The sequence below is a fragment of the Labrus mixtus genome, chromosome 7, assembly GCF_963584025.1.
Source record: "Labrus mixtus chromosome 7, fLabMix1.1, whole genome shotgun sequence".
NCBI lineage: Eukaryota > Metazoa > Chordata > Actinopteri > Labriformes > Labridae > Labrus > Labrus mixtus.
In genome coordinates, this window is record NC_083618.1 from 7,536,472 (window position 1) to 7,547,589 (window position 11,118).

Below are 11,118 nucleotides of genomic sequence, written 5' to 3' on the forward strand. Positions count from 1 at the left end.
ATTTGTTTCTGTCATCAATATTAGGCCTATTATTAAGAGTTATATGCACAAAGAGCTGCTCTCAGTTACTTATCGGGTTAATCGTACAACATACTGATTCGGACTAACAAGTTTCCTCTTTACCAGGACCAGATCGTGTTCCTGCTTTCTGTGTCACCTACAGAACACTGTGTGACAACCGTAGTGCCTGGGAGAACATGTTTTCAGAAGAGGAGGAGCTACGAAGCCTCAACCATTTAAATTAATGCGCATGCGCATTCGAATACAAGTGGGACTTCTTTCTCTTACACAACTGTGTCTTTTCTTCATTCTGGCTGCATCTCCTACCCGGTGTGTGCTGAGGCCACACGTTACTCATTTTACATTTTAAATCACAAAACGACCCGAAAATGAGTGGGGATCATTCCCACAGTGAGGACCAGGTAATTCCATCAATGATAGTTAATGGACATAGTTTCCTGTTATGGTTTTATTCGTCTTGGTTGTGACAGGGTAACTTAGCTGACTGTGAATAGTGTTTGCTAGCGTTAGCCGAGTAACTCATTTTGTTGTGAACAGCCTGCTGACACGCTTTAACACATTTGTATTCTTTAAGTCAGAGAAAGTTAGAGCCGAGTTTGATTTGAGGTTTGTTGTTGAAGTATGAACATAAAGAGAAAGCAGGAATACGCTACACCCACAGTGGTCTTGTCTGTAGTAGCCAGTGTTAGCAGTAGCAGTGTCGGTATCAGCTAAGCCATAATATCAACCAGCGTAGCAAGCTAGCTTAGCCAGGAGCTAGCAGTCTGTCGCTCTGCTATCCAGCAAGTTCAAAGTTAGTTAGCCGACTGGTTAGCAACTACGAAATTTAACATCCATGTGTTTTTTGGTTTTTCAGGTTGACTCAGGATCGCGTTTTAATGGTAAGTTTGTGATAAACGTGAGTTATTTAACCAGTTTCCCTGAACAAATGTAACGTTGCCTTAGTTTTCTGTAGAGGACAGAAATGGCGTCCAGAGACTAAGTCCTCTGTCTCACTCATAGGCTCCTATTGTTCAAATGGGAGCCCTAATAAAAGCTTTTCCGCTTAATATTTTCTTGATTCGAGTCATTACTTGAACACACCCGGAGGTGTTTTATCAGTTCATCGTATTAGAAAATCTTGTTTGCTTGGTTTTTATGCCGTATTTGCCATCTGAAAGTGAGGGTTTGGGGGTTGAGGACTTAGTCTCTGCGCCATTTTCTTTTTCTGTGAAGCGGCCTGACTGCACTGCGAGCTGAACCCAGGCTGTGAGGTGCAGATGGCTGTGAGGAGGAGACACAGTGCGCCGCTAAGATACCATGTGCTGACCACGAAGTGTCTAGCTGTAGAGAAAAGCGCTATTAAAACGCCTTTTGGCTGCTTTAGGTGCTTTTTTTTCATTATAGTTAAAGGGACTAGTTTCCTTATAGCCTACTGGGAAAGGGAGACTGTATTAAGTTAGATTACGTTTTACAAAGTAGCAAATAAATCAATGATTACAGTGAATCATCACACTGCGAGTCAAATAAATAACCATATAGAATAGTCTTGTTGGTATCTTTATGTAAAACTGAACATCTTCATGTTTTTATCTTATTTTTCAAGTTCTTTAAATAACATTTCAAGGTGACAATAACAAAGAAACCATGTATATAAGACTTATTTTACTACTATACTTTTTAAATCAGTGATCCTGAATAACATGATATATAATTGAATATTATAAAAACAATGAACTATTAACTGTGTTGACTTAGTAGTAGAAAATGCAAAAACCACATACGATAGATTACTTGTCTGGGTTAGATTTGTCATTTTGTGCATTGATAATTCTAGATTTATACGAAGCTATTAGCCCACTTATGTGATTATTGATTATTAATTATTACGATTGTGACATTTGAATTTCCCTATATATATATATATATATATATATATATAACATTTCCTCAGCCTTACAGTATTTCATCCATCAACTGAGAGTCTTTGACATATGCGTTCGAGTATCTCCTCAGTACCATGAAGGAGTACAGGGAAGGGCTGTTAATGAAGACGTAACACACACATTTAGCTTAGAGTTACAAGTCAGTTCTATCATTTCATATACTGGATGAAAAGTACATGTGTTGTCGAGATAAGAGGTGGTCTACACAACAATAGAAAGCCTTAATTGTACAAATAAATTACAGTAGCTTCACCTTAAAGTGCACAACATTTAGACATGGCTAACATTGATATTTCTTTGAACGTGGATATTTTCCTAGTAGCCGTTTGTCGTCTAGCAGTTTGCTGTCAGCTGTGTTTGTGACTCTTCATCTTTTAGCTTTGTCATTCGTGACACTTTGGTGAGCAAAGGACTGCTCTTGAATTTTGACAAATGCCGTCTGAATGATTTTTTTGTGTTCAGTAACATGTATCAACTTGCCTGCCATTTCGTATTGTGTCGTAAAGAATGACGCACATACTGGCAGCAGGAGGTGCTATGCTACTGTGCAATAGTTGTTTAGTCTACACACCACGTAATGTTGAGATTTTTATGCATGTTAAGACCTCATTTGAAACAATTAAATTTGTTTTGAATGATGTGGGTGGGGCTCTTCTGATTTGGTGGTGAGCATTGTCTTATCTGAGTCTTGGCATTAGCATCCTATTAATGAGAGTACATGTTTTTTGTCTTACTTGATACTTGTGTACAGAAGTACACTGTGCTACCACCTTTACATTGATACATCACAATCCTTTATTTATTGTCCATTGTGGGATTGTTTGAATGTTGTGTTCTCTTGTAAAGAAAGTGACTGTTTTCTTCCTCAGACTCTCACAAGCATAAAGACAAGTACAAAGACAAGGAACACAAACATAAGGACCACAAGAAGGACAAGGAGCGAGAGAAATCAAAGCATGGTAACGGGTATGTAGAACTCAACTTCTAATAAATGCCCAAAAGGCAACAAGCTATGCAACCAGGTCACTTGGTTTATCTGTATTTAATGGAGTATGTTAAAACCATTAATTGTCTTTTTGTATGTCTTAAATATTCTAGTGATCACAAGGAGTCCTCTGACAAAAAACACAGGGACAAGGAGAAGCTGAAGCACAAAGATGGCAGCACAGACAAATACAAGGACAAGCACAAGGAGAAGAGGAAGGAGGAGAAGGTTAATTACATGCTCGTCATTTATTTCAAAATGCACATGTAGTTGTGTAGTCTGGTTGTCCATGTAACGATGGGATTGAAGGGTCCAGGGTTAAGAAGTATTTTACTGTCAAATAATAATTCTAATGTCCATAGCCCTCAGTTATTTCAACTGGTAGCTGAATGTAAAGGGGGATAAAATGGCCACATCATTGAAGTTTGTGTCAAGCAGCCAGAAAACATTTTGTTAGAGTTGGCGTACTTTGATAAAAAGAATATCCTCAACTTGTCTACATATGGATTGATATTTTTTTATATCAGATGCAGGTAATTGCGTAACATGACGAGTAGTTAATCCACATTGAATGAAACTGTTATTTGTTTGACAAAGTTTTTTTAACTGTTTTTTCCCCTTTTAGATGAAGTCCCTTGATGGTAAAGTGAAAAAGGAAAAAGAGAATGGCTTCGCCAGGTATAGCACCCTTTGCATTTCGATGAAGTGTTACATTGAGCCACCAGAAGTCGATTTGATCAGTATCTATATCTGATTTTTAACGTTTTCTCTTCTGCAGCCCTCCACATGTGAAGTCTGAGCCTGAAGAGAATTTTTACCACTCTCCCCAACTTGAGAAGTCTCTGAAAAGAGAACGGGATGATGACAATGAGTGAGTTACCTTTGCAATTAGATAACTTCCATATGTTTGCTGTTATAGCCGGATTATTTGTATGGTTGTCTGTGACCTCATTTGTATCTCTCAGGTCTGAATTCAAGCCCAAAAAAATAAAGGTTGAAAATGACAAGAAGGCCAAGAAAAGGAAACCGAATGAGGTAAGCATCATATACATTTAAGGATTTTTATAGAGTCACTACCTAAGACAGAGGGGTCCTCCTTTTCTTTTACTGGAGGCACAAAACGAGAGCACCTGAAGAACATGTCAGTTTTCATACTAAGATGTTTTTACATTGTTCCCTTTTTTAGGACATAAAGTCCAAAAAGACAAAAAACAAAAAAGGAGAAGTCGCTGATGGAAAAAAGAAAGCGAAGAAAGAGCCAGAAGAGAAGTGGAAATGGTAAGTTATTAAAGTCTACCATTACTTTGCTGTGAATGTATTGTGTGTAATGATATACTATGTTCTCTAGATTATTCAACGTTTCTTTGTTAATGTGATTACAGGTGGGAAGAAGAGAGATACACAGATGGCTCCAAATGGAAGTTTCTGGAACACAAAGGTCCTGTGTTTGCTCCTCCTTATGAACCTCTGCCCAGCAATGTCAAATTTTACTATGATGGTAAGCTTGTTGTCACACTGGACGAGTTAACTTCTATCCCTGGCTTATTTGGAGAATTAAGTCTTCTCAGTGGCTGACCAAACACTTTTAAAAAAAAAAAAATTTTTTTAAAGGTAAGCACATGAAGCTCAGTCCAGAAGCAGAAGAGGTGGCAACATTCTTCGCCAAAATGCTCGACCACGAGTACACAACGAAGGACATCTTCCGCAAAAACTTCTTCAAAGATTGGAAGAAGGTTAGAAAAAACATCAGTATTACATTACTAGACTTTAGATTAAAAAAAAATCTCTGTTTGGAGCTCCACAGTAACCGTCGAAAGGTTCATGTTTGAGTGTCTTAATTTGCTCTTTTAGGAAATGTCATCAGAAGAGAAGGGGAAGATCACAGACCTGAAGAAGTGCAATTTCACTGAGATGAGTGACTACTTCAAGGCGCAATCTGAAGCCAGGAAGGCCATGACAAAGGAGGACAAACTGGTCAGCTTCTATATATGAATTGTATCAAAATAATTTGACAGTCTTTGCATTATGAAAGAGTTGAATGGGTGACCCAATAAGTTACCAGAAACTCAATCAGACAATGTCACCCTTGTTGACTGTTGTTGAAAGTGTTATTGATATTAAAGGCTTCTGGCAGATTTGTTTGTAAATAATATTAACATAATTGTTTTTTTCTCCATTAAGGAGTGGAATGAAACATTAAGTAAATGAACAGTGAATAATTTGGAGTTGCCATATGACGGTCTAATACAGAATAAAATTGGCATAGTAAGATATTTTCGTGATTGTTCAAATGATTGACCTTTACCAGACTGGATTTGTGATGTGAGTTTTTCTCCTTCTATTTAAAGAAAATCAAGGAGGAGAATGAGCGCTTGCTGCAGGAGTATGGCTTCTGCATCATGGACAACCACAGGGAACGTATTGCTAACTTTCGCATTGAGCCCCCAGGCCTGTTCCGGGGCCGTGGAGACCATCCTAAGATGGGAATGCTTAAGCGGCGCATCAGGCCTAAAGACATCATCATCAACTGCAGCAAGTGAGTGATAGCTTTTTTTGTTGTTTTCACCCTTTGATAATGAACTAATGTCTTAAACGATGTAATATTGAAATGTGCTCCTCGTAGGGACTCCAAGCACCCTGAGCCTCCTCCAGGCACAAAGTGGAAAGAGGTTCGTCATGACAACAAGGTGACTTGGCTGGTGTCGTGGACTGAGAACATTCAAGGCTCCATTAAGTACATCATGCTGAACCCCAGCTCCCGGATCAAGGTGGGTTGGTGGTTCTGCACTACAATGTGCTTTTGACCTGGTTTGAAAATGGGTTAGCCAATGTTCCTTTGATGCATGGAATACGGTTCTTGCTGTTAGGCCTTAACTATCTTATGTTATACTCTTTTTCACCTTTTGTGTTGTTAGTCTGTGAAACTTAGCAGCTTTGCATGATTTGCAGCTCCAAAAACTCCTTATTTATCTTAAACTAGTGTCAGTGGAAACCCAATAGCTGCCTTGCACTAACAGTTCAGTCATTACTCTGGACATTTGAAGAACTCTACTTGTGCTGGTCTTTCAGCCTTTTTTTTCTTAGTTCACTTTACTCAAGTAATTATCAGTGCAGGACTTAGACTTTAGGATTGTGTTTCTGCAGCAGGATATAACTACTTACTGCTGCTTATGGTATAGACCTGAGTACTTAACTCATTTGTTTACAATAACTCTGACTTTTTCAAATATCCAACCTAGAAGCTTTCCCTGAGGCCCCCCCCCCCCACACACCTTCCCTTTTTTAATGCTAGAATGTACTTTTTGTTTGCCTTTATTAAGATAGGGCAGTGAATAGAGTAGGAAATTAGGAGCTTGGGGAAAGACATGCAGGATAGGAGCTGCCGGTCAGACTTGAACCCACTTGGAGAACTGCAGCCTCTGTATGGGGCTCGACCTTACTGCTAGGCCATCTGAGCCCCTGGATATGGTTTATTTAATGGATTTAAAGCACTATTATTATTAGAATTATTACAGGAGCAAATGGGCCGAGCTCCCATGTAGCCTGTGAAGCATTTGTAGATTATTTCTTTTGACTCAGATCTTTTATATCAGTTTAGTTAGTTTCTCTCCTGGAATGTAAATGTTGGAGCTACAAATTCACCTTTTTTATTAGAAGGATGTTAGTAATTCCTTAAATAAGTGCAGTACGCTAATAAGAACAACAAGTTGGATTTAGTAAGCGTGGTGATTTTCCTTTTTTCATTCATATTTCATCAGCACATTATATTGCTGTGCAGATAATGGCTCCATTATTTAATCTGAGCTCATAAGCTTGGATGTTTTATTTTTTCTGTAAATGCAAAAGAGTTCCATCTAAACCATTAGTTTATCCGAGACTCATTCTTAAACACTGGTTGTTGTCTGCAGGGAGAGAAGGATTGGCAGAAATATGAAACCGCTCGTAGACTGAAGAAATGTGTTGACCGCATCAGAACCCAATATCGCGAGGACTGGAAGTCTAAGGAGATGCGGATCAGACAGCGGGCTGTGGCTCTCTACTTCATCGACAAGGTGAGGTGGATGATTACTGTTGACATTGTCCATAAGTTTATATAGCTGATAGAGTTAATGCAGTGTAATTGTTTTTTGAATAATGACTGTTTTTTGTGAGCAGGGTTTAGCAGGTGCTTAAACATTAGCTGCAGTGAGAGTAATAGCTGTATAAGCCAGCTCTAATCCTACTGTCCTGGTGTGCTCTAGCTCGCTTTGAGAGCGGGTAATGAGAAGGAGGAAGGAGAGACTGCAGACACTGTGGGCTGCTGCTCTGTAAGAGTCGAACACATCAAACTCTATCCAGAAAACGACGGTCAGGAGTTTGTGGTGGAATTTGACTTCCTTGGTAAAGACTCCATCCGCTACTACAACAAAGTACCTGTGGAGAAAAGGGTAAGGAGTGGATAGCTTTATTTTAGTTTCTTTAAAGTGTGCAAACATTGCAGTTGTATAATCATGTCTTGTTCCTTTAGGTATTCAAGAATCTTCAGCTGTTTATGGAGAACAAGGAGCCTGATGACGACCTGTTTGACCGCCTGAATGTAAGCAAAGTATTACTATGTATTATGTGTGTGAGAGGAAGCTAGAGACCATATCAGGTTTCTACACTGGAACAGGTAGAGTTCCCTTTTGCACAGATGTTTATTCAATAGATACTAAAATTGTCTAGTCTTAGAGCTAGCTGTGTTTATTCTTAACACTGATATCTTTTTAAAGCTGTACTTCTCATTGCTCCCTCCAGACTTCTGTTCTGAACAAACATCTTCAGGAGCTGATGGACGGACTGACTGCCAAAGTTTTCCGTACCTACAACGCTTCAATCACCCTGCAACAGCAGCTGAAGGCGCTCACAAACGGTTCGTGTCCTGTTGAGTCAAATATTGTCAAACTTAAAATTGTACGTGCATACAGCTCAATTCAGACCCACGTAGGGTTAAATAATAGTATCAACAAGCAGACAATTAGATTACATGTTAGTTAATGATAATAGGCACTGTTGAACCTGGGTGTTAATTTTGAAATTGAGCATGCTGATAAAATGAATTGATCGTAATCTCTGTCTTTCTAGCGGATGAAAACGTTACGGCCAAGATCTTGTCCTACAACAGGGCTAACAGGGCTGTGGCCATCCTGTGTAACCATCAGAGGGCTCCACCCAAGACCTTTGAGAAGTCCATGCAGAACCTGCAGACTAAGGTGAACATATGAACACTCAACATCATTGCTTTTAGAAAACTAAAGTGATTGTAAAGTGTAAATTGATATTCTAATGTATGGTGAGTTTTTTGTAACACAGCCCCACATTCCTAAATATTATTTCTAAGTCTCTGATTAAATGGAAAATTTAATGCTGGAAGAACTCAAACCCAATCAGAGAAAAAGTGTAGCGTACATAAAAATATGGACACATTGTCTTTTCTGAAAGTAACATGTCCACTCACATCTGACTTTACACTCTCAAAGTAACCTGATGGAAGTTTATATTAATGTGAAAACAAATGGACATGTTTGTGGGCAGGATGTACGAACACAAATAGCCACATTTTCACTCTGACTTAGCCCACTTGTAAATGTTCAGTGTTGAGCTGATGTGAAAATGAAGCAGGAAATATTCAGGAAAGTTCACTGAGCATAAGAGGAGGGTGACATTTACATCTCACAACTGACAAATTACCATAAACCTTATGCATGGGACCAGTGAGATCTCTATGCATGTAATAAAACAGCTGAATTTATTTTTGTTTGCCAGAATGTTCTTTGTTCAACTACAGGTTGCATAAACGCAAACATTCTCATTATAGGATCGTACAGCCATTCTGTTGGTCCTCTGCCACTTCAGCAGCTTTCTTTTTACGTCATGCTTCTTCAGTCAGGGATAGTCTCACGCTGTAAAGGACCAACTGAGTAGGATTTCAGGGGCAGTCTGCTTGAAGACCTTCTGTAATCTTTTAAGGAGAGAATTTTTTTTTTTTTCAGTTATCTGAATGTCCCTAAACATTGGGCTTGACAAATACTCTTGTAGATTATGGGCAGGTTTCTCTGTTTATTGTACTTGCATATGATTTTTTGCATGGTAGAACCTAAACAGTGTGTGTCATTGTATTGACTAATCAAATACTTTTCTTAGATTGATGCAAAAAGGGACCAGCTCTCAGATGCCAAGAGAGAACTGAAAAGCTCCAAGGCAGATGCTAAAGTACGAAGAGATGAAAGATCCAAAAAGTAAGTGTCTAAACTTTGGTATGAATAAATCGCTGTGTTCATGGGTAACCAACTATTTCCTACATTTCTGATTGTGTGCCATGTGTCTGTTATGTAGGACTGTGGAGACTAAGAAGAAGGCCGTTGAGAGGCTAGAGGACCAGCTTATGAAGCTGGAGGTGCAGGCAACTGATCGTGAAGAGAACAAGCAAATTGCACTTGGCACTTCCAAGCTTAACTATCTGGACCCTCGCATCTCTGTGGCTTGGTAAGATGCAATATGTAACCTTGTGTTAAGAATCACTGACTCCCCTAATAGGAGCCAAAGTTGCACAAAGGACGAAAAGAGGAGCCTCTTTCCATTCAAATGTCCCCTCTCTGTTTCTTAGGTGTAAGAAGTGGGGCATCCCTGTGGAGAAGATCTACAACAAAACGCAGCGTGAGAAGTTTGCCTGGGCCATCGATATGGCAGAGGAGGACTATGAATTTTAAATCCCAATTTGTGGTTTTAACTATGATACACCCATTTTTATTGGATACTTGTTTTTTAGCTTAAGTCAATTTTACTCGATGGCCAGACCTGCCAGGAATTTTAGAAAGTTTGAGAGGAAAACGGTGGCAACACGGTAAGATAAAAAGAAGCCATTTTGAAGTGGCAGGGGGGTTGTGGGTAGTCTTAAACATCTGATCTGAGATCGGGCATCAAGGCTGAACTATACCCACATCGAGGCAAAGTCCCTGTTATCGGAAGACAATTTTAACTTTGTCTCACTCCCTCCAAAAAAATGCCTGAACTGAACTCTGTGGTCCTACAGCTACTGTATTCAAACAAAAGAAAAAAATGCTTTTATCATTTTATTTTTTCTTGTTCACTTTGCTCTGTATTTTAGCCTCCCATGTATTAATGAATTCTATATTTTGATAGACAAAGTTAAATCAAATTAATTCTTAACACCCATGCGCCTTTCGAGGAAATGGAATAGTGAGCGTGATGAGGTGTTTGTGTGTGTCTGACGTGTGCGTGTGTGCGTGAGAGAACCTTGGCCAACGAAATGATCTGTTCGGGTGAATATTTTAAACTGGACTTTGTTGAATTGTTAAGCATGAAAGAGGATGTCGGGGCAGGTAAAAGGTGAAAAAAATGCAACCATGTGGATTTTTACTTAAGCAAGCAGAATGTGAATATTTTGTTTTACAGCCTCCATCAGGGACTTCTATCTTCAGTGTAAATGTGAACCATTCATTTTGAGCTGCAAGCATCCTCTCAATCTCTCTTTGTTGCCCTCTCTTCATCTGGTTTTTAACTTAATTTAACAATTGTATTTAGAAAGATCTCCCATTGTTACTTGAAGATAATGCTATGATAATGTATTTAAAGTCAGTAAAAGGAAAGTTGCTTTCCAGAAGGGTATGTGAGGGATATCCACTTTGCCAAAAAATCACCAATCTGTTACAATAGAGGCAGTCTTTTTTAATTATGTAAAGGATGATAAAGAAATGTAACATTTAATGTGAATTCAGTTCATCTATTCCACTCTTGAATAGCAATTTGATGTAAGTAGCTGTAAAGTCAACATCTTATTCTTGTTTTACCTTCCGTCATAGCTTTGATCATGTTTTATTTGAGTTTTAAGCTCATTGTAGGTTGAAAAATGAATAAAAACCTACAAGTTAACGTATGGTGTCATTTCTTTTGCCCGATTCTTTATTTAATCACTAACGTTAAACAAATAACTTATAAAATCAAGTTTAAAAACAATATACTTCTTCCTGGGCAGAGCCCCCAAATAGCACAGCCGCCTGTTGGTTTTGGCGCCTCAGCCGTGGAAGTGGTCCTGCTAGAGTTGCTCTCTTATTTGGTTTGTTAAACACATTTGATCTCTTCTAAACACACAAGGGGCTTTGACTTTTTACATCATGTACCAGATGAAAGGTTAATGTAAAAAAAGAA

At 38.8% G+C, this 11,118-nt stretch overlaps 1 protein-coding gene across 1 annotated transcript; it reads left to right on the plus strand.

The window, feature by feature from the left end:
• The first annotated feature begins 267 nt into the window (after positions 1-267).
• On the plus strand, positions 268-10,842 carry top1a (DNA topoisomerase Ia). Its single transcript, XM_061042450.1, has 21 exons — positions 268-422; positions 878-902; positions 2,816-2,912; positions 3,045-3,159; positions 3,557-3,609; positions 3,710-3,802; positions 3,897-3,966; positions 4,118-4,209; positions 4,314-4,429; positions 4,543-4,664; positions 4,783-4,905; positions 5,280-5,467; positions 5,555-5,699; positions 6,840-6,983; positions 7,173-7,358; positions 7,439-7,507; positions 7,708-7,822; positions 8,035-8,162; positions 9,094-9,188; positions 9,286-9,435; positions 9,557-10,842. Exons 1-21 carry the CDS (start codon positions 390-392, stop codon positions 9,657-9,659), a joined length of 2,262 nt encoding a protein of 753 aa, XP_060898433.1. The 5' UTR covers positions 268-389; the 3' UTR covers positions 9,660-10,842.
• The last annotated feature ends 276 nt before the right edge of the window (positions 10,843-11,118 follow it).